At 43.0% G+C, this 26,059-nt stretch overlaps 1 protein-coding gene across 4 annotated transcripts; it reads right to left on the bottom strand.

Moving 5' to 3' along the window:
* Positions 1-10,798: 10,798 nt before the first annotated feature.
* On the bottom strand, positions 10,799-25,212 carry SEMA6D (semaphorin 6D). 4 transcript variants are annotated; one of them, XM_008705925.2, is made up of 18 exons: positions 25,060-25,212; positions 24,551-24,662; positions 23,928-23,988; positions 23,755-23,817; positions 23,544-23,645; positions 23,230-23,320; positions 22,674-22,793; positions 21,885-21,973; positions 20,954-21,171; positions 20,713-20,844; positions 20,247-20,402; positions 19,982-20,155; positions 19,063-19,203; positions 18,892-18,969; positions 18,320-18,381; positions 17,904-17,960; positions 16,289-16,456; positions 10,799-14,521 (listed from the first exon to the last, which is right to left on the bottom strand). In XM_008705925.2, exons 1-18 carry the CDS (start codon positions 25,166-25,168, stop codon positions 13,233-13,235), a joined length of 3,222 nt encoding a protein of 1,073 aa, XP_008704147.1. In that variant the 5' UTR covers positions 25,169-25,212; the 3' UTR covers positions 10,799-13,232. The 4 variants fall into 4 exon arrangements, with proteins under 4 accessions (XP_008704147.1, XP_008704145.1, XP_008704149.1 ...); XM_008705923.2 differs by having other exon boundaries at positions 18,320-18,420; XM_008705927.2 differs by lacking the exon at positions 16,289-16,456.
* Between the last annotated feature and the right edge of the window lie 847 nt (positions 25,213-26,059).

A 26,059-nucleotide genomic window follows, 5' to 3' on the forward strand; every position in this document is an offset into this window, starting at 1 on the left:
CTTCTGTGCTCCCTCTCTTGGAGCTCTACACCTTGAAGCAAGCCCAGGCTAGCCTGTCTGAACAGGAGAGAGCCTGTGGAGAGAAAAGCAGAAAAAGACCATGTAGTAACAGAGGTCCAGCCGTCCCAGATATCCGAGCTGAGGCCCGAGAAGTGTGAGGCCATCCAGGGCCAGCCGGCCTCGCAGTCAGCTCTACTAACTGACCGATTGCAAACACGCCAGTAATCCCAGCTCACCCCCTGTGGAGCAGAGGTGAGCTGTCCTAACTGAGCCCAACTGCCGACCTACAGATTTGTGAGAAATAAATGGTTATTGTTGTCAGCCAGTAAATTTGGGAGTATTGTGGTAGACAGAATTCTAAAGATGCCCTCCTGCCAAGATCCCCATTCTTTTGTTATTCAATCAAACACTAAAGTAGATACTGCTGGGAATGGAGTTTTCAAATATAATTAAAGCCCCAAGTCAGCTGACCTTGTGATAGGGCCCTGACATGATGATTTAAAATGCTGAAATGAGCATTTTAAAATCAGTCAGGTTTTCTCTGGCTTGTTAGAAAAGGGTACATCATAGAGATTCAAAGAATGAGAAGGAGTTGTTGCACGTTTGCCGAGTCACAGATAGAAGGGGCCACGAGACAGGAATATGGGAGCCTCTGGAAGTTCCTAGCAGAGCCTCAGCTGACAGCTAGCAAGGGGGCTGGGACCTCAGCCATACAACCACAAGAAATAGAATTCTACAGAGCGTGAGAGAGTTGAAAGCAGATTCTTGCCCAGAACCTCCACAGAAGAGCTTCATTTAACCACAGCCTTGATTTCAGCCTTGTGAGACTTGGAACAGAGAACCCAGGCCAGCCTGCCCACATTATCCCTGACCTACAGAACCGCGTGCTAATACGTCCCTATGTGTGTGCTAGTTTGTTATGCAATGGTAGAAAATGTGTACAAGCAGTTTATTTCATAGGCCTAGATGACGAACACACTCACATTTTTACAACACTTGGAAAGACGCGAGACACAGTAGGGATTTCAGTTCTGGCTGCACATCGAAATCTTGTGGAGAGCGCTTTAAAAATACCGAAGTGTGGGCCCACCCCTGAGATGCTGATTTAATTGATTTAATTGTTCTGGGATGTGGCCCAGGCATTGGTATTTTCAAAAAGCTCCCCAGGTGATTCTAATATCCAGCTGGAACTGGAAACCACTAATACAGAACAAAATATATATGGACAGATAGATGAGCGAGAGGGGATGATTTCCAGCCCCTCAGCCCCCATCCCCCTCCACGCTGAGGTAACCACCTTCGGATATGCTGGTGACTAATATTCTACTACCAATTCCAATACGTGGGTTTTTTCCCCACACCCAGCAGCTCGGGGACACTGTCAGGCTGTCCTACAATTCGTCTCAATTCGGACAGGACCTACCTGAAGGTGGTGTCAGATTCCACAGGTTAAGGACTCAGTCCTACAAGACGGCTCTGCGTCTCTCTGCTTCCGATGCCAGTTACTAGTTCAGACGGTTGCCTGTGCTTCTGACTAACCAGCTACAGATTGCAGAGTCCCATCCCCCCTTCTTGAATTCAATTAATTTGCTGGAGTGCCTTACAGAACTCAGAGAAACATTTTACTTACTAGGTTATGGGTTTATTATAAAAGGGTTTAACTCAGGAACAACCCGATGAAAGAGATGCACAGGACGAGGTGTGAGGAAAGGGTGTGGGACTTCCACGCCCTCTCCAGGCATGCCTGGAAGCTCTCTGTACCCCATCCTTTTAGGTTCTTATGGAGGCTTCATCACACAGGCACAGTTGATTAAATAATCAGCCATTGGCAATCAATTCAACTTCTAACCCCATTCCCCTACCTGGAAATGGGGGGGGGAGCAGAGGGGGTGTGGAGAGTGGCAGGACGGAAAGATCCAACTCTCTCATCATGGTTGACTCCACTGGCAAACAGTCCCCACCCTTAGATTACCTAAGGGCTTTCCTAAAGCTGCCCCATTGTATAAAAAAAAGACATCTTTATCTTTCTCATTACTGGAAATTCCAGGGGTTTTAGGAGCTTTGTGCCGAGAGCCGGATGACCACATATATATTTCTTATTACAAATCACAGTATCACAATGGCCTCAACCGTTAGGGGACTTTCAGCTGAAGAAACAATATTACATCAGTACTGGGGAGCAAGAACATTAATTCCTCTCTTAATAGAAAAGCCAGACCCGGGGGGCTTATAGTTGGCTAGTTCAGGAGCTCCATGCAGCCATCAAGGGCTTTCCATCCCTCGGTCTGCTGTCTTCAGCATGTGGCCTTTCTCCTACTTTGCCTTTATCGCACCAGGATGGTGGCTGCTGGTCCGTGGAGCATAGGTCACGCCGTCATCCAAAGGGCTGAAGTTTCTCCTCATGTACTCTCATTCTGTTAAGGAAGGAAACCTTCCTCAAAGTCTCCCCATACTTTCCCTCTGGTTCTCCTGGCCAGAATTGGGTTATATATCCATGTCCTCACTGTAAGAGAGAATAGAAAAGACGTATTTGGCGTTTTCAGCCTCTGTAGTGGGAAGTGGGTGGGCTCTCCCAGCAAGTTAGAAGCAGGGGAAGGTGGGTGGATGGTTACTGGGTAGACTAACAACCATGTCAATTCTTTCACGCACCTCTTTATGCTCACATAAAAATACTTGCGTATATTTACGTATATAGATATACACATGTGAATGAGATTATATCATACTGTCCTTTACTGTGGTCATCCTCCCTCTCACGTTGCATTATTGTTATTACACTTTGGACTCACTGCACTTTACCCCGGTAACAAATGCTCTCACCTGGTGTTTATCCTTTAATAATTCCCTCAGTGCTTATGTAAAGCATAAAAATGCGTACAGTTCTGTGATGGAGGTGGGGGGTGTCATTTATTTAACAGAATAGAATCACGTAGTACATTCTGGCAATTCTTTTAAGTCAGGTACATACAACCGCTTAGGTGTCTGCCTACTAATCTCTAAATGTTGCCCGTTAGTGCCAACTTTCCCCCCATTTTCCCTCTGATTCAACTCTCCGCTTCCTTCAACTTTTATCAAAGAGCCCAATTAAGATTGAGTAGAACTCTCTAGCCTAACTCATACTTGTTGTTTGGGATGTCAGGGCAACAGTTATGAAGCCAAGTGTACTCTAAGTCCCTCTCTAGTTTTAACTAGCTATTGTTAACTAACTTTATCTAACTTGCTGCTCACATGCAGAGAAGTTTTCTGGGTCTCCTGTCATTCATTTTGTCCTTCCTAAGCTTCTGGAAGCTGCATTATCTCCTAGGGGAATACAAAACTTCGGGATAATATTTTGCATTTCCAAACATGCCACATTTTCCCATGACTTTTGCTACCCAAATGGTAGAGGTTTCCTATTGCAGGCTGGAGAGGAATTCATTCTTTTCAGACTCCCTTCCTTCTCTTTCCATGTTTACTCCAACAGAGGGTTTCTTCGCAAAGTCCTAAAATTCAACTGTCCTGCCAAGGATTTCTGTTTTGCTTTATTGTTGTTTATTTTTGGGAGCTGTGGGTTTTCTGATATTTTTTAGTTAGATGTGAACAGAACCAAACAGTTGTTAGACAAATTTACAGAGGAGTTATGTTATAGATTTCTGTCAAACATAGTTAGCCTGAATCTTGTATGCGTTTCTTCTAAACAACTCCCTCCACATACTGGTGTCTGAGGAGAGAAGAAAAGAAGCAAAAGAGCTGATCACCAGAAAAGACAGAAAACCATTCAAAAAGGATTACAGCAAAATATGATGCCGGCCACCCTTAGTTCAAGCACAGGGCTTTGTCAGATCGGGCCTGACCAGATTCTAACCAAATGTGAATAAGGCCGAGAGCAGCAGGGGTCTCGAAAAGCTGTAATCAATTCATCTTCAGTGTGCCCAGGTGACCTGGTTTAGGTAGTGGAGATTTAGAAATTAAAATTACTCAGTGGGGGTGATTTCATAGGTAAAGATGGGAAAAGTACTCTTTCTTGAGAGATATCTCTTAATTACCCGGTAGTAGGTGACTAATTTAAATCAAGGGACAAGGCCAGTTATGAGACTAATTAAAATGTTTTTTGGGGCGCCTGGGTAGCGCAGTCATTAAGCGTCTGCCTTCGGCTCAGGGCGTTATCCTGACGTTCCAGGATCGAGTCCCACATCAGGCTCCTCCACTAGAAGCCTGCTTCTTCCTCTCCCACTCCCCTGCTGTGTTCCCTCTCTCACTGGCTGTCTCTCTGTCAAAAATCTTAAAAAAAAAAAAAATAATAAATAAAATAAAATAAAATGTTTTTCATGCTGAGGGTAATTTTCTCCATAGTGGCTTCATTCTCCCTTTTACATATGAAGCTTATTTTCAGAGAACAAGAAATTGAAGTGTCTTGCTAATTGACACTCTTGATGTAAGTTAGGACAGTGGAAATGCCAATGAAAAAAGATGATAATACAACATCACTTATCATCAGGGAATTGCAAATCAAAACCACAGTGAGATATCACCTTACATATGTCAGAATGGCTAAACTGAGGAGATAAGAAAAAACAAGCATTGGTGATCATGTGGAAAAAAAGGAACCTTCTTGCACTGTTAGGAACGCAACCTGGTGCAACCACCATGAAAGACAATATGGAGCCTCCTTAAAAAATTAAAAATAGAATTACCATATGATCCAATAATTCCACTACTAGGTATTTACCACTCTGTTCCAAAAAGACCCCAAAACATGAATTTGAAAGGACATATAGATGGTTATGTTTACTGAAGCATTATTTACAATAGCCGAGATATGGAAGCAGCCCAAGTGTGTATCAGTAGATGAATGGATAAAGAAGATATGTATATAATGGAATATTCCTCAGCCACGAAAAAGAATGAAATCTTGCCATTTGCGACAATATGGATGGAGCTAGAGAGTATTATGCTAAGTGAAATAAGTCAGTCAGAAAAAGACAAATACCGTACGATTTCACTCATATGTGGAATTTAAGAAACAAAACAAATGAACAAAGGAAAAAAGAGACACACAAACAAACCAGACTCTTAAATACAGAGAACAAACTGGTGGTTGCCAGAGGGGCTGGGATGGGGAAACAGGTGAAGGGGATTAAGAGCACACTTGCTGTGGTGAGCACTGAGTAAAGTACAGAATTGTTGGATCACTATATTGTACACCTGAGACAAATACAACACTGTATGTTAATTATTCTTCAATTAAAAAAAAGAAAAAAATATGATATACAGCTAAATGACAACTTAGAGGCTGAATTCCATTTTGGCCGACTATACTGGTTAAGATGCGTTGGCATCGTTAATCTCTGTGGTCCGCAGCTATGACAGATAGGAGGAGCAAAGTCCCTTCAAAGAGAGAACTTGTTAAACTGAGAAAATTCATTTTTTAAAAGTTTTATTTATTTAAGCAATCTTTACACTCAATGTTGGGCTCGAACTCATGACCCAGAGATCAAGAGTCACATTCTTCTCCCCCTGAGCAAGCCAGGAGCCCTCAAATTCATTTTTTTAAAGTAGGGGAGGGAGGCAACACAGGACTTTTGGAAGGGGGTGTGGCTTTCCTGACAGCCTTACCGGGCACCTGCCCAGAGGAGAGGATTTCGCTCTACTAATTACTTCGTATTTTCACAAGTTATTATTACCATAATAATCTCATCGTCCTCAGAGCTACCTGCTCTCTAGTCATCAGCTTCCTTCCTTTTTGTTACTCTGGAAGACAGGGACAGAAGACAAAGGAGCAAATGGGGCTTTGCAGGTTTCCCTGTGCCCCCCGTTGAGGCTGACTCAGCTTCTCCATTCTGAGCTCCTGCTCTGGGCCTCAGGCCGCTCAGCCACTGCTGCTCTGGTTACTTCGCCTCAGTCATAGTTCTGTCCCTTGGAAGCCTCTTTTCTGCCTTTCAGTATTTTCACAATTCCCGTAGTTCAACCGTTCAGTCCTAGCATATCCAACTAAAAGAGAAATACTGCTTAGACCCTTTAGAAGCCAAAGGACATCGAGGTCTATCGTAATCACAGACATCTCCTTTGTAGCTAAATTATACCTTCTAGGAGTTTGTTTTTGGCCGTGGACTTCATCATTTCTCAAGACCAGATAACTAAGTAAAGTCAGAGGCTGTTTCCAAGGTTATTTTTTTTTTCTTTTCTAGAGTCAAACTTAAAGAGACTTTTCCAAAATATGTGTTTAAGTGGAGCACATAATAAAATGATATGTTAGTTTTAATGATTATAACCAGCTTTCAATATTTTTGTATGTTTCTTTCTAGAGTCCTTTCTATATGTGTATATTTACATTTAAATTGATTTGAATTCTATTGCTTTCTTCAGGTTAGTATTTTGCTATTTTCATTAAATAAATTTATAATAAATATTTATGTTAATTAAGCAAACATCAAGAGTTCCACTGTTTCCACCTCTCTGAATGTAGATTGCGAACGCAATTGGAAATAATCTCTGAGTAAGTCCTGGTGATCAGATGGACTTATTAAGGGGCAGCCTTAACTGAAGAGTCAGTCATCGAGTCAGGTTGAATCTTAAGTTTTGACTTCAGTTCTATGAGTTGCTGCAGGTACATAATGACCAACAAACAGCCAGTTGCCTCCAGCAAATAGTCTTATTTTTCACCCTGAGCTGTTATTGAACTTTGGAGCCTAACTCAAATCCCAAATGCACTAGAGGCTTTCACGTTTGCAAAAGTACTCCAAGGGTTCCATTTTCTTTTTACAGTTTCTAAACTTGTCCCCCAAACCCATGGAATGTGCCTTTTAGAATGTTTGAAGAGTTCTATCATCTTATTTGGGAACCTGATTTTGCAAGTGCCAAGAAGGGGTGTATGCCTCTACTATGCTTGTGAACATTAACAGTTGCAAATGTCCCGCGAGGCTGTGCCACCTGACCTAGGACAAAGCTCTGGGGCAGTCCTTAAATTTGGTCCTTCAACAGACCTTGTCGATGTGCTTACTCTATGCCTCATGGAGGGCCAGGCAGCTCAAATCCTCAGGAAACACTCTCCTTTAAGGTAAAGTCTCACTCCTACAGCTCCCCCAACCATAGGAAGCAGGCAAAAAATTACAGCCATATTTAACTCCCAATATGTCACCCCAGCTCAATATGAAGCCGTTTCACAATAAGAAATGAAGTGAATTCTCCCCTGAGACTCTGACACTCCACAGATGTAGATCTGGCAGGATGCCCAGAAACTTAGATGGGTACAATCTGGACGCATCGGGTTAGTTTCTTTTAACATCTATGCTTTCATCCTCTTTGGTTGCTTTCAGCCTACACTGTGTCAACTCAATCCATGGACTTTTTTCCAAGTAATTGATTTGGCGTGTTCATTACAATGGCCCGGCATGTGACTGATTCGGTGAATGTTTCATTTTTCACTGGATGTTTGGCACCTACTCCTGGATACTGTAATTATTCTACCTTTTTTGTTTCTCTTCATTATACATGAAGTGTTGGAGAAAGGCCATCCTTTCTGATTGAACACTGATATTTGCTTTCAGCCCTTTCAAGGAGGGTGTTGGTTTGTGCACAGGGTATGAGTGTGAGAATATGTGAATTAGCCCTGATTTGTGAATTGGCTGTCATCTACATTTCCATAGTTGTCAGCCCCGTTGACCTCAATTTCTGTACCTTGAAAATGTGAATGACAAATCTTATCCCTTTTCAGCAAAAAGCATGTTGAGGATTAACTGCATAGGGCTCAAAAGCACCAGGAAAACCCGAGAGGAGCCTGTCTACTCAAACCAGGTAGCATCATGTGGGTCCATCTCATACAAATGAAGAATAGTCCTAAGTAATGGTGCTTGTGTACCAAATGCCATGTTTTCATACTTTCCTTCACCCAGCATAAGAGACAAAGATAAGCCAAAGGGCATGTTACAAAGAGATTTATCAACCAGTAATCAATACCTGATTTTTTTTTTAAAGATTTTTTATTTTATTTATTTGACAGAGATAGAGACAGCCAGCGAGAGAGGGAACACAAGCAGGGGGAGTGGGAGAGGAAGAAGCAGGCTCATAGAGGAGGAGCCTGACGTGGGGCTCGAACCCGGAACGCCGGGGATCACGCCCTGAGCCGAAGGCAGACGCTTTAACCGCTGTGCCACCCAGGCGCCCCTCAATACCTAATTTTAAAAAGAATTATATCATGCGCCAGGGTCTAGAAATATTCTACTTTCTTTTATATGTGAATTCCAATTGAGTCATGGTCTGAATATCCAGGATTTGACTCCCCCCCACCCCATCCTCTCACCTCCCCCACTCCTCTGTGAATTAAAGATTGATTTTATTATAGGTCCATTTCCTTCTTGTTTATGGTATCACATCTATTTGATAAAGAATGTAACATTGGCAGAGATTTAAGTATTTTGCATGTTATATATGCAAAAAGGGTAAACATCAACTATAGACACAAGCTGAATGGCTTAAAGTGCATTGTTTATCATGCCTTATTTTATTGCTAATCTCACATATATCTCACATCTAACAGGGAACAGGCCTCACACATCCATAAAAAGCCTACAAACCAAGCTATTGAAAGAGTAATATTTAAGCATAGCATTCATAAAATATGTAATGGAATTGTAGAGTTGACAGATACCATAGAGCTGTCAACAAAATAGATGCTGAGCCACCTCTTTTCAAAAATGAGAAAACTAAAATCCAGAGAAGTGTAGTGTCACAAAGTTATTTGCTGAGTGACGGAGTCAGGATTAGAACCCAGCTCCTGCATGGGGAGCCAGGGCTATTTTGGATACCTCCTTCATTGACCTGCTGTGACAAAGGGGATGAAGAAGATAAGCTGGGAGGGGAAGGAAGAGAGATGGCCACTCTCACATGGAGGAAATTGAGTCCTCCTGGCCAGCACCTAGGCCACCCAAGGCCCACTATCTTGGATGGGAGACACTCTTTCTNCTTAGCCTACATGGGCATCTCAAGTGTTCCACGTGGCTTCAAAATTGCCATTTCCCAGAGTAACCTAAATGCCAATGAATGGGATTTCTGGAATGACAGCACTGATGGTTTGTCCTGGTTAATTTGAATGTGCCTTTATGATGTCTTTGATATGAAAAGCTCCAAGTTCTCTAAACCCACTTGTCTCAAATGGCATTTAAGCATTTATCTTGAGGATTCATGTATGTGGTTTTAGCGGTCTGTAAATCCCCTGAAAAGGAAAATGAAATTCAGCTCCCAGTCTGTATTCATTAAATTATCAAAGATATCCGTGATTGCAAAAAGCTAAGAAAGATCTGCCATAAAGGGAGAAGAGAAAGATGTACTTTATTATTATTTTTTTTAAGAGAGAGAGAGAGAAAGAGAGAGAGAGAGAGAGCACATGCAGGGGGAGGGGCCAAGGGAGAGGGAGAAGCAGACTCCCCACTGAACAAAGACCCCGATGGGGGGCTTGAACCCAGGACCCTGGAATCACAACCTGAGCCAAAGGCAGACGCTTAATCAACTCAGCCACCCAGGCGCCCCAAGAAAGATGCGCCTTTTAGAAGAAAAAAAATCACTAAACCCAGGAAAACTGGCATGATGACCATAAGGCATAATAAACGCCAATTTAATAGAAATAGGCAATGTAAATGAAGGAGAAATCAATGACCAGGAAGCCCAGGAAGAAACAAGGTTGAAGATAGAGTTTCCTTAATTGTCTCTTCCTTCCCTCATTTGTCCAAACCATAAGAGCTATAAATCAACTTCTGCAAGTCAGTGGGATGGGAGAAAACCTTCCACCCACTTCTCCAGCACTGCAGAGGGCTACAGGCTGACCCAGCCTTCCCGCAATGGTGGGACAGGGTTTCGAGGGCCAAGCCAGCCTCCATGACCTGTGGCAGGCACCGCCTCGCTGAGTACCAGCTACAGCGGTGGTAGCTGTAAAAAGGGGCAAATCGCCTCCCACCTGTCTTTCCCTCTCAGGAGAGGGTCCCTGCAAACCCTCCCTCGCATCTCTAGATGAGAGTATGCCATGATAGGAATGAAAAAGGACCCCGGAATACCACTGAACTAATAACTAATACAGCAGCCTAATGTGATGACACCATGACGGAGAACAAGGCCCAGACAGGAATATGGCGGCTTCTGCCTCTGCAGAGATGCTGCTGGGGCTCTGGAAGGAGGTACGGAGGGGCTTGGGTCAGGAGCAGCAGCTAGAACCAAGGGCACAGAGATTGCTACAGACACTCCTCTTGTCTCTCCCGGAAGTGTTGTGACACCCTCAACACCCACAAGAGGCAAGGACAGCGGCCACCAGCTCACCCCATGCTAAAGGCAGGACCGAATGGGGTCATAATTTTGTCTTCCATTTCGATATTTGGGGAAGGTGTCTCAACGTAGTCTAGTCAATGAAAACAACGTAACTGAGAAATGCCGTCTACCCAATAGCAAGAAACGTTCACAGGAACCTGGTTTGCCGGCTGTAATTCTGGACTAAGATGACATCAAAATTTTCACGCGGGAATACAAATCATGCACGTTAAAAAGGCCTGCCGCGCCAGGTGTGTGGACCAGGCGAGTCGCCGGCATGTGAGCCTGAAGCGTTTGCCTGTTGCGACAGGTGCAGTTCATCGGGCTTTCTGACTCCTTTCTCAGGTTTTCGGGGCCTCTGCCTATCAGTATCAGCTTTCCGAGAAGAGAATGGTGGCGGAACCATGACCAAGTAGCAGGTATTCCAGATAAGTATATTTTGAAGGAAACTCTCAGTGGTGTTGATTGACCATAAAAAATATCTTAAACATGGTGAGTCATTAACCTCTTCAATATCAAGACAGGCTATAATGATTTGTATATTTTATTTTGACTTTACATGCGGTGTTAAAAACCCAAAGTACATATTATTTACACATCCACAATACAAGTTTACAAGATATCTATACATGTTAAAGTACTCTATAAAACAGTATAGAGCCACTTCACTTTAGGGTTACTTTTTATGCCGTACCATTAAAAAAGATACAATCTGTGTTTACCTTTGCACAAATGGATAAAGCATTTAAAAATTAAATTAACAGGATAGAGACTAGATTTTATGTTAGAAATTTCAACATAAATACTGATAGAACTCACATTACAAACTACAAGGCAGCACAATGTTACAAAATGTTATCCGGGTTCACATAGAGTTATGGTGCCATTTTCCGCACGCTGGGATTAATATTGGTAAGGTGAATTCAAACACGTGTGTTGGCGGTGGACTGAGTAGTGTTTATCATTGGTTGGTTTAATTTATTATTAATCTGTAATATTTTAGTTGCAAAGCTGACGTGTTTCAAGAACAGACGTTCTAGTTTTTGAGTTTCCAGAGATCTCAGGGAATCACGTTCTTTATAAAACAATATTCTCAAAGGAAAAGAATAACTGTATCAGTATTCTACAATCTGCATAAAAATGCTCTGGTCTTCTGCAACCCATCCTCCCCCAAGTGGTACAGATCATCAGTGTTACCACAAGAAATCAGTTGAATTTACTTGTGTGACTAAGTCGGGAGCATTCCCCTGCCTTGATACTTTCTAGATTAGGTTCAATAAACCATGGTGTGGTGTGCAGCATATTAACTGAAACAGTCCTCAGGGTTACACATCATCAACTGTAAGTGGCTTCTGCAAAACTATGAATCAATGACTCTACGGTTCCCGCAGATGTCACATTACCCGAGAAACCTCATTTGACTTCACATTATCACTGTTTCATCCTTGGGAAAGCAGGAGTGGAATGTTTATCATGGCAAAGGTTGTAATGCTGCTATTTGGGTGGATTGTTTGACAATTAATTGTTCTAGGTTGTTTTTATGAGTTTTTAAAAGTCTTTTCAGGTGCTGGTTGAAAAACATTTACAACTGGCACTCAGTAAATGATGTGCTATACTGAAAACACTTGACATATTTTAGTACTTCTATCATTCTCATGAATAAGGCACAAAATGCACAGATTCAGGTAAACTCACATGTAATATTTACAGTATATTGTCATTACCTGCATGACTTAGAAGAAAATTCTAATAGAACACAACACAGACAACATGACTGCACCACTGTTCGGTTTTCAGAGAATCTCTCTGTTAGGCCAATTCGAATTCCTTTCATATTTCCTTCTTTTGTCTTCTGTTTGGTTTTGCTCTTTATCTTGGGGGTAGGAGGAGTTAAAGGAAGAGAAATTGTACTACTTGGGAGAAACCAAACAACATCAAAATAAAACCTTATTAGTGTGTCCAAGGTTAAATACAGTGAGTCAGGCTTGGATTCACAGTGGACAGGTAAATTGTACTACTGAATACTGGTGGATAAATCAAGGGTACCTCTTAACATCTCTATCTCCTTGAGCTGGCAAGACTGTAATAGAAGTTTTAATGAATAGCAGCACAAAATTATTTAGAACTCTTACATTCTGGCATTGGGGACCATGTGAGTCAAGTTAATCATTTTGATGGTCAAATCAGCCTTGATTTTATTTCTTTTCTCAAAGCTGAACCCAATGGACTGCTGTGGGAAGAAGTTATTGTCTCTTGTTCAGTCATGCTCAATGTAAACAAGTCCATAGCACAAAAAAGATGCAATGGGCACCAAAACAAATCCTAGTGGGTACAGAACACACACACACTTACACACACACACACACACACGTGCACACACGCACACACATACGCACACACACCACAGTTCATTGGTGGCATGAAAAAAAATGCCACCCTTGAAAAAAATGCTACAGTTTGGGTCAAAGACTGAATTTTTAGCAAATTGTTTGGTAATCTACACGTTCATTTCTTTGAGACATTACCAATGTTTTTTGACATTTGTGCAAGAGGCAAGGTGAATGCATACAATTAAAATGTTCACATTTAATGGGAAGACCACACATAATGGTAGTCTAAGTTGAACCCATTTTCAAGTATTTGCTCACAGATCCTTCTGAGTACTGTATCAGCTCTCTATACTGGTAGGGTAGCCCCTGGGAGCTACACATCTCTTTAGCTTCAAACAAAAGAAATGGAATGACCAGCACCTTCCTTTGTTTTCGGGCAAGTACACAGAAGCTTTGCTGTAGTAGCTACATGTGGCAAGTTCTGATGTTGCCAAAGTTAGAAAGAGTTTCTTTGGCCACTTGGTTCTCTTAAAATACAAGGGAGTCTCTTATCTTAAGGTACCCTTACAACATCATCCTCTCAACAACACGGACAGGATAAAGCCACACGGAGAATAGCACACTTGAGGCCTAGTAAGTGTATTTGTTCAGTGGTCTGACAGACGTGGTTTGAGGAACAAATGAAGGCTTTGGTGGCACATCAGGTTTTAAGGACGGTGTCCTCTTTAGTCCCGTCCTAGGAAGGGTGCCATTACTGGTATAGCTGCTCTGTCTGGAGAGGGAAGGCTGCAGATGAACACTCACTGGTGTTCCCTGAATATAGTCCACCTTTGCCCCAGTGGGGGTGGGCATATAGCCTCCACGGTTCATACTAGGCTGTCTAGATAACAAAACACCATTTGGTGAGTTTAAGTTTTTAGGCATTGCAGATATAGAGTGCCTCTGGGAGGAATTTTTGTGGTAACCCCTTTGTCTTTCCAGGGAAGTCATTGGGACTCCAGGAGTGGTGGGGACGTCCACTCGCTTGGTTGGGCTGTTTCTGGGGAGAGTTGAAGGAGGAGAGTATAGTGATGCCTCCCGGTTAGGGACCTTGGGTGGGACCTCAGACATAGGTCCCACAGGATCCAGCATTAGGGTCTGGTGGGCCATCTGGATATCTCCCATGATGGCTTTGGGGTTGCTGTTTGGGTCATTTAGATGCTTCAGAAGATCATTGAGGGTATTTCTGGAATCCACAGAACGCCGGTGATCTCTTTTACTGGATGACTTTGTAAGTGGGTGGTCAATGTTTTGAAGCTTCTTTTCAGCTTTGTGAGCGTTGGAGTTTGAGAAAGACGTGTTGTAGTCATGAGTAGCATTAGGAAGAACAATGGCACTGGGGATATGCCCGTGACTTAATGGGGAGTGGGGTGGTGGACTAGAAGGGAAAAACTGTGGGGTTTCTTTCCTTGAAGCCCCATGGCCATGGGCCTTGTCTGAGTGGCTCTTCATGGCCTGCAGGGTCTTCTGGTGAAGGACAGGTGTAGACTCAGGCGTGGGGAGAGCAGCCAGCTCGGGTGGTTGGCCTCGATGGTCCATGACCATGGATTTAGTATCTCCATTGGGTGGCAGCTCTTTCCGACTGGTCAGCAGGTTACTGTACAATTTGGGAGAATCGATATTCTGTTGATATTCCTTGACCGGGCTGTCAAAGAGACCATTCAGTTTGGCAAAACTCCCACTGGAGTCTGTGCACGACTGGGCAGATTCTGCATCTTTGTGAATCTTTCTGTTTTTCCGAACAAACATGTCACGATAGCAGTATACTGCGACACCTGCAATGAACGCACCCAAAACAAAAGCAGCAAAGACACAGGTGATGAGGACATTCATGTGGACCATCTGGTTGGACTCTCCCGACTGGACCTCCCATCGCACACCTGCAACAGACATTCAGGAAAAGAGTCTGAGTGAGGTGCTTCTTTCCAACGATATTAACCAGCAAATGGCTTCCATTGAGCCAGTACTACCTCCACATGGTCCATATGCTTAGCCAGGAGGGTCAGAGAGTTCTAAAATTCCATCTATATATTTTTCTCGAGTCATGATCGGATCCCCAGAGACATATAAGATTGCTGCAAATGCCAGGATAACTCTGATCTCCCACTGATCCGTATGTGCCTTCCCCCCCCAAATCCCTCTTAAGTAGTTGTTACCTAATATTCAAAATTTGTAGAGTTTTGGGGTCTAAAAATTAGAGTCAGAAAGTACGTATTTTCTAAGTGGCCAATTTAGAAATGTTTTAAAATGTTTTGTCTCATGGTTTTCTCCTAATTCATACATCAGGATTGCAGGGCAACTGCAGGAATTAGGAAAATGTATGGATTGGCATAAATGTACATTATGTGAAAATAATTATGCTAATATAATTATGCTATCTTAACTAGAATAAAGGCACACAATTGGTTCACAAACGAAAAGCGCCTGCTTGGTCATTGCTAACTACAAATATGGACTTCCATGTTTGCTTTGATATTGTTTTTCCCATTCCATCTTGGAGCGAAGTAGTCTTGAATTGCTTGCTAAGAAAGAAATCCAGACGGTCTAAAGAAGTATAATATGTAGTAGTCAAGTGATATTATCCAACTGTCTTGAGATATTTAAGAAATACTTAAGTTAGACTAGAAGAAGAGTGGATTAGTTTGTAATTATTGGGGTTTTTAATGCAACCACAGACATCTATAACAGTCAATCAAAGAAATGTTAGTTTAAGAGGTATCCAAGTCTGTTACATGCTACAAGCACAGCTATCCCAGGATAAGGTTAAGTCAGGATAATTTTGAAGATTCTGTTGCTTGAGATTAGTACTAAGGCTTTTTGAACATTAGTTGCTTTTAATCAATGTTCGGGATTATGGAATTCAGTGGCATTGGGAAAGACAAAGAAAGAAAAGTAGAAAGAAATGATATTACAAAGGCAACAAAACAGAAGGAATGATTATAAAACTGTTTACAATGAAAACATATAAAACCCAAATCAACAGATGTAAATCATAAATGACAATGTACTGGCATAAAAACTGATTGGAAACCTGATACCATAGTTTACTAAGCACCAAAGAAGAGATTTTTTTTTTTTCCCAGAGTAGTATGTCTAATAAACTAACTCAACAGGCAGCTGTTTTATAACTGCTTCTATTAAGGGCTGAAAGTGATAGTTATGGACAAGTGCTCTGTTACGTTTTATTGCTTGTGACGTGCAAGCAACTCGCTAGCCCCTTGCCTATCCTTCTCATATTGCATTTGGAATCGAAGCTAAGCAGACGGCTGGGAAAGCCTATTAGACCAAACATCTGATACCAGGATATTTGCAATTAATGAGTTTTGATGTTGTTGGGGTGGTCCTGGAAATTCTCTGACGTGGAGCAGACTCTCAGCGTCTTCAGGCAGAAACCAACACAGACTAGACTGGCCGAGTGGCTATCTTATCACCCCTTTCTTTCACGGCTTCCCACCTCTTTGGTCTGCGCAGGAAGGCACTGCTTACAAGCCCAGAAACGGGAGCGAGGGCCGCCAGGGGAGGTGGCGTGAACAGCGGCAGAGCTGTGCCAGCCCACCTCCAGGAAGCCCTACGCCCACCGGCTCCTCAGAGGTATCAGGAATCAGGTTTCCACTCAGCGAAAGATGAGTTCCCTGGTGAGGCCTTACCCTTTGGGATACCTGATAAAGGATCAGTAAAATCAGAAGTGTTTGGGTCATCTTGAACTACAAATTTCCGGGAGCTCGTCAGTTTAGGTCTCCAGGTATCAATCACTTTAGGTGTGATTTCTGGGATACTTGCCATTGTGGTAACAGATGATGAAGATACCTCCATGTCTGTGGTGGCAAACAGATTTTTATTAACGCGGGTAGTGCGGGCGGATTTCTCTGACTGCTCTGTTGCATTTCTAAGTAACGTTTCAGTCAATTTTATGAGAAAGCCTGTTCTAGGATTTCAGAAAAAACACACCGAACCTCTTTCTTGCAAGAGAAAAGGAAAACCTAAAAATTAACCATAAAGACCAATTAAGCAGATTTCAAAACTAGAGACACTGAAAACGCTCCTACCGAAGCCCCTAGGGTGATTAATGACCCTTGTGGAAAAGGTCAGACAAATGCCAAAGATGATCTGCTACTTTCTCGTCTTTTTGTGAGACGGCGTCAGTTCATTTCTTTTTGTGTGTATGTCTAAGAGCATTTTCCTGAGCGGCTGGAGACTGCATGAACTTCTCTGGGGAACCTACGGGGTCACCATCAGGAAACACCTGGCTCGGTGCACGTGAACACTTGAGTTTTGGCCCGATAGAGCACGCCGTCCTGCTCTACCACAGACCTCCCGTCCATCCGTGCACGGAGGCCTCACGCCATCCACGGTAAAACACCGAAGCCGGGGGAACCTCGCCTGTGCCTTCAACACGCTCAGGGAACTTCTTCCAAAGAATTAGCAGCAACTCATGCAAAAGAAATGGCATTTATAAGCTGAATAAGGATGCTCGGATACATGAGATCGGCCATCCTTTTCTCCTGCTGCGACCTTTAGAAGCAGCGGGAGGACCGGAAGTGACTTAACCTCTTCACACGTGTGTTACTGATTTCCACAAAGGAGATTTTCCCTCAGAATGTAAGCATACGGTTTTAGGTGAAAATTCTGGAGACCCCCGTTCAGACTGGTGCAATGGTCGCAGATGAAGACTCCAGAACAGATACAGACAGACGGGCACGGAGAGCCCCCTGAACACCTTCAGACAGCAGACACCAGCTTCCTCCAGCGGGAGCCTTCTGCACACCACTGAGACCACAGCATTCAAAGATTCCCGGGCTCACCGCAAACCATTCAAAAAAAGATGTCTCAAATGTATAAATACACATTTTAGGGAAATGCGTATTTGTTTACTAGGTCTTAGGAAAGGCGAGGAGAGAAGGGGGAAATAATGAGATTCTGCCATCCATTCAGGATCGATGGCCAGAGGGAGCATCCACAATGCACAGGGGTGAGAGAGAAGAAAAGCTCGGGTGGGCGGGCGTGCAGCTGGAATGCAGTCTATGTGAATCCATTCGATTTTTCTTACGGGATGTGCCTTGGTCAATGATGAACTGTTCACATGCTACACAGGGGTGGAGTGCTGGGTAAGAAAAAGTCTCTCAGTACCATCGGTGGGATTATGAGTCAAAGCAGAAACATGAGGGACTGCCAAACTGCGCAAAAGGAGGGGAGAAGGGGCTGAAAATGCTGAACTGAAGGAAAGAAAAGGTTGTTAATTCAAAAAAATTAAAAAAAACTAACCAGATGTTGGACCGCCAAATATTTTGTAATCTGGGGTAGTTGAAGTAGGCAAAATTTCTAAAAGAATTAAAGGAACAAGTAATCAGTAAAAAGTAACCAAAAGAAAGCAAAAATTTATGAATTCCAATTAACTAAAAAAGTCAAAAGAAAAGACTACAAATTAAAAGATTAACCTACTGGTTAGACTACCTTTCTCTAGATTTTCTACAAAATTGTAAGTGGTGAAGGAAAAAAAAAAAAAGTAAGATTCTTCTCTAACGCATCCCCATGACCAAACAGCTCAGCTTTTGCGAAGTTTAAGTTAAATGCTAGGTGGTATGTGTCCTGAGTCATTAAAAGGCTGATTGTAAAATAATGTTCACGTGCAAATGTGGTCAAAAAGAATTGCCAGAAGGGGGAGGAATGTCCGGGCTTACCATGGCAGTCCCCTAGGTGGGCCGTGTTGCCGTATTCTGTGTCTTGTTCATATCCTCCAACGCTGTGGTTATGGAAAGCAAAGAAGTCTTCGGTTAACAGCCTTCATAGGGACACAAGTGACAACCAGAGCAGAACCAAGAACACAGACCGATTAGTAAGAACGGACACAGAGAAAAAATGGACATTTCAACACAGCTTGCTAAAACGAGTATTTCTGTTCAGTATCTGGCCACTAGAATGTTTAAGAGAGGAGAGAGAATTGTTTGTTCTCTCCATCCATTTCCCTCAGGTATTATCTTGTCTACAATCTCCCTTCTTTCTTACAGCCCCGGGTTTTTTTCCTTCCCTTCCCTTCCCTTCCCTTCCCTTCCCTTCCCTTCCCTTCCCTTCCCTTCCCTTCCCTTCCCTTCCCTCTTTTTTACCTCCCCCATATCAAAAAAAGAAAAGAGAGGAAGAAAAGAACAAAAATAGTACTATTGGAATTTTTCTAAAATGTCTAGCTTTAGAGACCCCAGAGAAGACAGAGGCAGCTCTCTGAAGATCCTGGCTAAGGTGACACGAACATACTTACAGCATCCCTGGGGTCACTCTGCCACAGGCCCCCTGGCTTAACCAGCCACAGTATGGGTCCCGAGATGCAACACAAGACCTGTATAAAACCAAAGAATGAAACTTGGATTTTCTCATCATCAAACGTCACGATGCTGCAAGACCCATGGTAAGGAAAGAAACGTCAGCTTACTTTTTACAGGATCCATAACGCTCACAGCGACTGAGGGGGAGGCGAATAATGCAGCTGGAGAACGCCACGTACACAGCGTGATGGTCTTTATCCAACTGTAATGAGATGACCTTTCTGTCCTCCTCACTCTCAGCATTACACCTGTATTTGGGGATACATTTTTGAAGCCATATGTTTAGTAAGTCGAAAGCTAAATGAAATATACAAAGCAAGCGGGGGTTTGGTTTTGCAATTATTAAGAGCTGGAGGTCCTGAGGAATCTTCTCAGTAGCAAACCAGTTAAGTACACAGTTTGGGAAGTAATAATCTGTTTGATCTTCTGCTGCTCTGCACAATTGGTTAAACTTCAGGTTGGACAAAGAGTTTTTTTTAAGATTGCTTTCTTGTTCTGGTGACAAGGCAACTGTGTTTGTGAAGACGATTTTAGACCATAGGGAAGAAAAAGGACAGTGTTTCAGTGCACTTAAATCTTGCTGTGCTAGATGTTTCTGGATCTCTCTTTAGTCTCCTTTGCTCCATTTCTCTCACCTACTTCTTGTTTGTTTTAATGGTCCAGTTATCTTTTATATCAGCGGTTGGAAGAATTGTACTGCGATCGAGCTCATGTGCATACTTGCAGATAGCAGCCAAAAATAAACCTGCAGGGTATCAGGGGTGGGTGCTAACCTGTTCTCACTGCCCATAGATGAAAAACGAGGGCGAATTATTTTTAAACTCATCCATTTCCCACCATCCTAGGTCTAGCGAACTCAGGAAAAACAACAAACTCAGGATTTATTTCACTAAGGAAAAAAACCCCCAAACACTCATATGCCAAACCACTGCTAATTTCTCGGGGCTCGAAGGAAATTCCTAGATGAAATACATGCCGGAAAGTTTTGAGCCGCGCTGAAAAGCCTCCTCGTTAAAATACACCTACTTTGCATGGTTGTAGGCTTCAATCTCTTCCAGTAATACGCTGTCATTCAAAGAGAAAGGGCTGGTCTTTGCCAAAACTTTGAGCACCACGCCAGCTTCAGAGCCAACAAAGATGACTGTGTAGTTCTGGTGGGGCCCAGCAGTGTGGTCAACAGCGATGGCCGTCAGTCTGTACCTGCCAGAGGAGGTAGGCCAGGTCAGAGGGGGAGGCCAACAGGAAGAGAAGGTGTTAGAGGGGAGTGGGTGGCTGTTGCCTTCAGGCTTACCTGATCCGAGTCTTTGTGAACCACGGCTCGTCGGCAATAGGTGGGACGGCCGAGTCCATTAGTGGGTGGGATTTGATGAACGACAGGGTTTCGTCAGGGAAATCGATGGAGGTTTTATAAGCTTCGGCAAGGCCATGCTTTGCACAACAGCCAGGCCTGAAAGGAAAACAGTGTGTTTTTCCCCCTCACAAACTGTATCTAAGGGATAAGTGTCCATTCTGAAAGAAGAGGCCAAGAAAGAAAGGAGAATGAGCAAAACCAGAGCAGCAGCGCTCTCTCCCTGCACTCAGCAGGCTCTCCACATTCACCCCCGCAGGGCTCTGTGGACCGGCTCTGTGTGCAGTGCCCCCCGGGGACCCCTTCCTGGCACGGGAGGTTGGCCCCTCTGCTCTTGGAGGATGGAGGCTTCCAGTGACCAGAGGGTTTTGTCAAAGACAAAAACCACTTTCTGTCTTTTTTTCTTTACCTTGGCTTCGGTACTTTGTCTTCGGGGACTGCTGTCCACACAGAATCTGGAGTTTTCTGTTCTTTAAACCGTCCTTTGAATACCTTTTCAATGTCATCCATGCTAAATGCACACACTGCAGACCCAGGAATGCTGCAAAGGGGAACAGCATCAGGAAAAGTATCAGGCAACAGGAGGCCCACTCCTGGGTCCCAGAAGCAAGTGCAGAGCAGCCTGTGAAGTTCCAGGGCTCTGTTCTCACCTGTTGAGCTGTGTGGTGAACACCCCGACCACAGTGGGGATGCCGTTGATTTGTATGATGTCTGTAATAGACTGCAGGACATCAAAGTAGAAAAACGAATCTCCGGGGACAGAGCAGTTAAGCCGAGCCTTCAGAAATGAAGTCCAGTGTTTCTCCAGGACCCGCTGGGAGCCACCCATGTCATTTTTACATATGCGGGCCACACGGGAATACACAGCCTGCCCAGGGGACGAAAGCAAAGCCACAGGGTTACGCGCACGGACTGGGAATGGAAAGGAAAAGCTGCTATTTTAAGGGAGGGGCAAAAAAGTGCTAAAGATACGTCTGGCTCAAAAGAATCTAGCAATCTTCTCTCTAGGGATTCGTCCAGAAAGAATGTAAACTAGATTTACCTGGGAGAAAAGAGGGCCATTTTCCTGTTCTGCCGAACGAGCTCCCCAAGAAGTGAGCTGTTGACCAGCCTGGGGAAATGCAAAGCATCCCCACACCTTGTCTCTTCTATCCTTAATGAAATGTGCCATCCTTACACTTGGCAAAACGAGGTGGTGATGCTTAAAAATTTTATTGGCTTTCACTGAAGCACTCAAAATTGAATAGGGGCCTCTACCTTCCATCCTGCCTTTTGATACTGAGAAAGAATAAACGATCAACAGATTTCTAAAGCGTTAAAGGGTAGCTCAAGGGTGCCTGTAGAACACTCTCTGTAGGGACAGAAAAAAGGAAACCTTCTCAAGGCCCAAGGCTGCTGTTCTCACTCTGGCCATTGTTCAGGTGTTTTCCAGCAATTATTCTCGTGATAAGCAAATCCCTTCTCTGCACTTGGCCTTAAATGCACCGAGTGCTGGAAACATGCAAAGAGCATCACTCTACCAAAGCGGGCTCGATTCCATGCAGTACAAGTCCAGAATACAAGTCAAGTGCGTATACTTGCCTTGCCTAAATTATTATGTTCTACAGCAATTTCTCGAAAGAAGAAATAGACATAGTTTCCATATTCTATGGCATGAAGAAAATGTGGCTCTGAAAGAAAAATCGAAAACAAACTGGTTCCTAAAGGATAATTCAATTAGCACAAGACCCCAGCTCCTAGGCATGACTGACAGACGTCGCACAGCTATGCACAAGCCAGGGAGAACTCCAAGACACCAAGGCGCTCAAGGAGTCCCAATGTGGGTGTGCCGAAGCTTCAAGGAACCCACAGCCTTTCATGTCAGCTAATGGACTGTAAAAAACCTACGGGAACTGTAAAAAACCTACAGCAAAGGTCTCTGTTTCAACAGATTTATTCATTAACCTATTTAACTAGGGAAGAAAACTTCTTGCATGGAGAATAAAAGACCTTGATATCTAGACTTCAAAGAACGAAATGGCTCCGCGGAGATGAGCCAATCAATTCTCAGTGTCAACTCTGCAGGATAGGTAGATGGGAGTGGACAAGGAACATTATGTGTATTTAGAGGCAGGCAAGTTGGCACACAGAACTGAGGTCTCTCTTTTTTGAGGTCAACCGGGATAAAATCGTAGATGAGTCTACTTTTCTGACATGGCTACTAATTTCCTCTTTCCTTGTCAACGCTCCCGCTTACAACCCAAGCAACTTGTCCTTGTTCTAAATAAACAATATAAAGTCATGCACTGAGCCTCTGATGCCACAGCTCCTGTTCCCACGTGGCCATCCCACTACCCTTGGCAATCCCACAACGCTACTTTTCAAGGGTACCTTTTATCCATTTGGAATCATATTTTATTGTACGAAGGGCAGATCCATCGCCCATGCTTCGATAAATAACAGCATCGCTGGCCAAGAAGTCAGCCACTGTGGCAGAATAAAGCTTTCCATCTGAAACCAGAGTTATAATTTGGGTAAAATAACCATAATTATCCTGTAGTGTGTTATCCTATGTAGTGTGTTATAGCTTTCGGAGTGCTTTCACCTGCTATCCCTATGTTCACAAATAAACCCAGACCTGACGCTCAAGATCAACCTGTGACAGGTTGCCCCATGGTATCACCTCATTTTACAGCGTAAGGATCTAAGTATCAAAAAGTTAAGCAACTCATTCAGGGTCATTGACCGAGTTAACAACAGAGCTAAGTGTCAGAACACTTATGCTCACTTTTAAATCCTCTTTTTCGGAAATATTTTTCATAGCTCCTGACTGTGAAACACCTATATCAAGGTAGCTACCCCGGGTATGAGCTTTTTTCTTCCTTTAAATTCCCTTTTACCTTCAATGTCATTAATCATTTATATTCATTACACTAACGGATCTTACCAGCAAAAAGGGCAACATTGGTTTGTCTGGCATCAAATGGGCATCTTGCCAGGCCACTAATTTCCTCCCCGTCATACTCTAAGGTATTCAACTATAAAAGAAAAATAAATAGCTGGTGTCACATCTGTTCAATGGACCTGTTTGAAGGCAATACTGCTTTTATTTGTACTGAAATTCTATTTGAAGAATTTTGTCTTTATTCTTCCATAGCATTAGAGATAAATGGGTTAGAGCAGAAAGGATTCAACTCTAACAGCATGACGGTGAAGAAAAAAAAGTTGATAAAAAAAGCACACCATGTGAAATATACTCACCCTGTAGTATCTACACATGGGATTAAACGCATTGGTACCACATACAAAAACCATCTCATCGTTTCTTGGAACAAATACTTTAATAAAGTTGTGGCATTCATCCTAAAGAAAGTAATAATTGAATTACTGTTAGACATTTCGTATGTTGACATTGTGGGATGAAGCCCACGTAAAGACGAAGTCTGGCAGATAACTTATCTGTTTTACTTACTTTATGTTTGCCTTTCATAGCACAGTTTTCTCGGTCCTGTTGTCTTGACCGCCATGTCAGTTTCTGTATTAATCAAGCAAAACCAAAGTTCAGTATTTTAACTGAAAATTTTTGGAGGAGAGGGAGACATTATCCAAGTTCTGCGGGAATGCAAATAAATTTCACTTGCTCACCTTGCTCGGTATTACTTCTGTTTTGGGGATTTCACTTAAGTTTACTGTATAAACTTGATCCCTGTTGGAAACGAGGCAGTAAGTCATATCAGGTGAATGCATAAAAATGTTAAGCTGCTGCTTCTTATTTTATTTTTTACAGATCTGCCTTTATTGTATTTTGGAGATCATTAGGTTTTTCTCTGTCTCCAACAAAGTCAACAAAGAGGACTTTTTCATTAGTGAGATGCTTTATATATCACTGTGGTTAGGGAGCAAAGAAAGCACTTCTCTTCAGGCATGGGTCAAACTGCTACTTGCTATTAGCATAGGCATATTTCTAATATTTGCTTGAATAATTCCAAGTTAAAAGAGAATAAAGAAAGATTTTTTTTTCCCTGCTGCTTTAGGAATAAAGAATGGTGTATGATTTCTTGATGGCAGTAATAAAATAGCACCGCTGAAGGCTTTAGCTCTGTATTTTGTTCCTGGTACACAACACTGACTCTTCTCAGTGAATATTTTTGGCTACTTGCAATTTTTGATCACAATCACATATTAGTTTTTCATGAACTAGACACATTAATGCAAGCACCACAAGAGAAAAGAATTTTAATCTAATAAACCAACGAGAGGAAAATTACCTGCCAGCAATATAAAGTGTGTCTCGAATTTTCAACATCAGCTGAAAGTCCAGCCTGTGCTGGGATTCATTGCCTGAAGGGCGTCCTCTAAAAACCGGATATTGCTTTGAATCTGCAAGTAAAAATGGGCTAAACCATCAGTCAGGATTATGGAGCTGAAGAATCAATATACAGCATTGATTAGCTGTATATACTAGTTGTAGAAGGGTTTTAACTAAATTCCTCTCTTAAGGTCTTGCATATAAATGAATAAACGACGGTGAATGTTAGCAAATGGTCTTTTTTCTTTTAACAGAAAATATATAACCCATACATGGGTTGCTTTAGAAAAGCAACCAACAAAGCTGTCCCATTTTCTCCAAACAGTAAGAAATGACTCTGGATCAATTAATATGCAAAAACAGTTTGAAGACATATAAAACTCTCTTTCTAAAAACAAATATACTTAGAGGATCGAAACCAAAAAAGCTCCCTTCTCGGAAAGGAAGAATGTTCTTTAGATGACTTACAGTGATAATCAACAGTATTGAGGGGTTCATCATCTTCAGGAAAGCTGACTGCCCTCAGCTGGGAAATCACCAGAAGCAGCATGTAGGCACAAAGCAGGAAGAACCTCATGGTGGGCCAAGATGAAGTCAGAGCAGCCCCTCCTCAGAAATCCCACTTAGCTACCTGGAAAACAGAAACAGTTTGGAAAGATCTCCATGGTGTGATGAAACTTTCTCATTTGTAATCAGTTCAATTTTCACCACGGGCTCTCTCCGGTGCCCCCTCCCACCAGGAGCCCTGGCAGTGGTGGGTGAGGTATCTCTGAAAACACAGGCCAAAGATGGCAACAGGCCAGGCCTGATGGAAGCATCTGGTGAGCATATTGAAGTTTGAGGCACATTTGCAAGAGTTTTTGAGGTAACTATGTATGTCATCACAGCAAGATCACCAGAACCACAAACAGAAATGCTGGCTGCTGACTTGGCAAGAAGATGGGCTAAGTTGGGATTAGAATTTTAATTAAACTCCAATCTGCTTCCCTTCCCCCAGCCTGAAAAACATCCAGTACAGCTTGTCTCTGCACAACCCCCCCAATAAAATGCCCAAGCTGTCTCGCAAATGTCCAGGGAGCTGATGGTCCTGTTGCCCCTCATCGGATCCTTACTAAAGGCATTGCCAAATTCCCAGCATTACTCAAGCCTTAGCCCTAAATTCTTTTTTTTTTTTTTTAAGATTTTATTTATTTATTCGACAGAGATAAAGACAGCCAGCAAGAGAGGGAACACAAGCAGGGGGAGTGGGAGAGGAAGAAGCAGGCTCACAGCGGAAGAGCCTGATGTGGGGCTCGATCCCATAACGCCGGGATCACGCCCTGAGCCGAAGGCAGACGCTTAACCGCTGTGCCACCCAGGCGCCCCCTTAGCCCTAAATTCTTAAGTAGAACAGTTCCCTTAGCTTACTAAGACCAACATGGAAGCAAGGACGTGAATGACATTGAATCAGGGTGAAAGAGAATTAAAA

This window comes from Ursus maritimus, unplaced genomic scaffold, assembly GCF_017311325.1.
Source record: "Ursus maritimus isolate PB19 unplaced genomic scaffold, ASM1731132v1 scaffold_35, whole genome shotgun sequence".
Classification (NCBI taxonomy): Eukaryota; Metazoa; Chordata; class Mammalia; order Carnivora; family Ursidae; genus Ursus; species Ursus maritimus.

What these genes read in the sequence shown, in the direction of transcription:
- SEMA6D (XM_008705923.2), bottom strand. Translation starts at nt 25,168, where the DNA reads ATGAGGTTCTTCCTGCTTTGTGCCTACATGCTGCTTCTGGTGATTTCC. An exon ending in CAATGTTGCCCTTTTTGCTG is followed by an intron (nt 22,794 to 23,229) that starts GTAAGATCCGTT and finishes CTCTGGTTTCAG; the next exon opens with ATGGAAAGCTTTATTCTGCC. An exon ending in AGAGTGACCCCAGGGATGCT is followed by an intron (nt 18,421 to 18,891) that starts GTAAGTATGTTC and finishes GTCCCTATGAAG; the next exon opens with GCTGTTAACCGAAGACTTCT.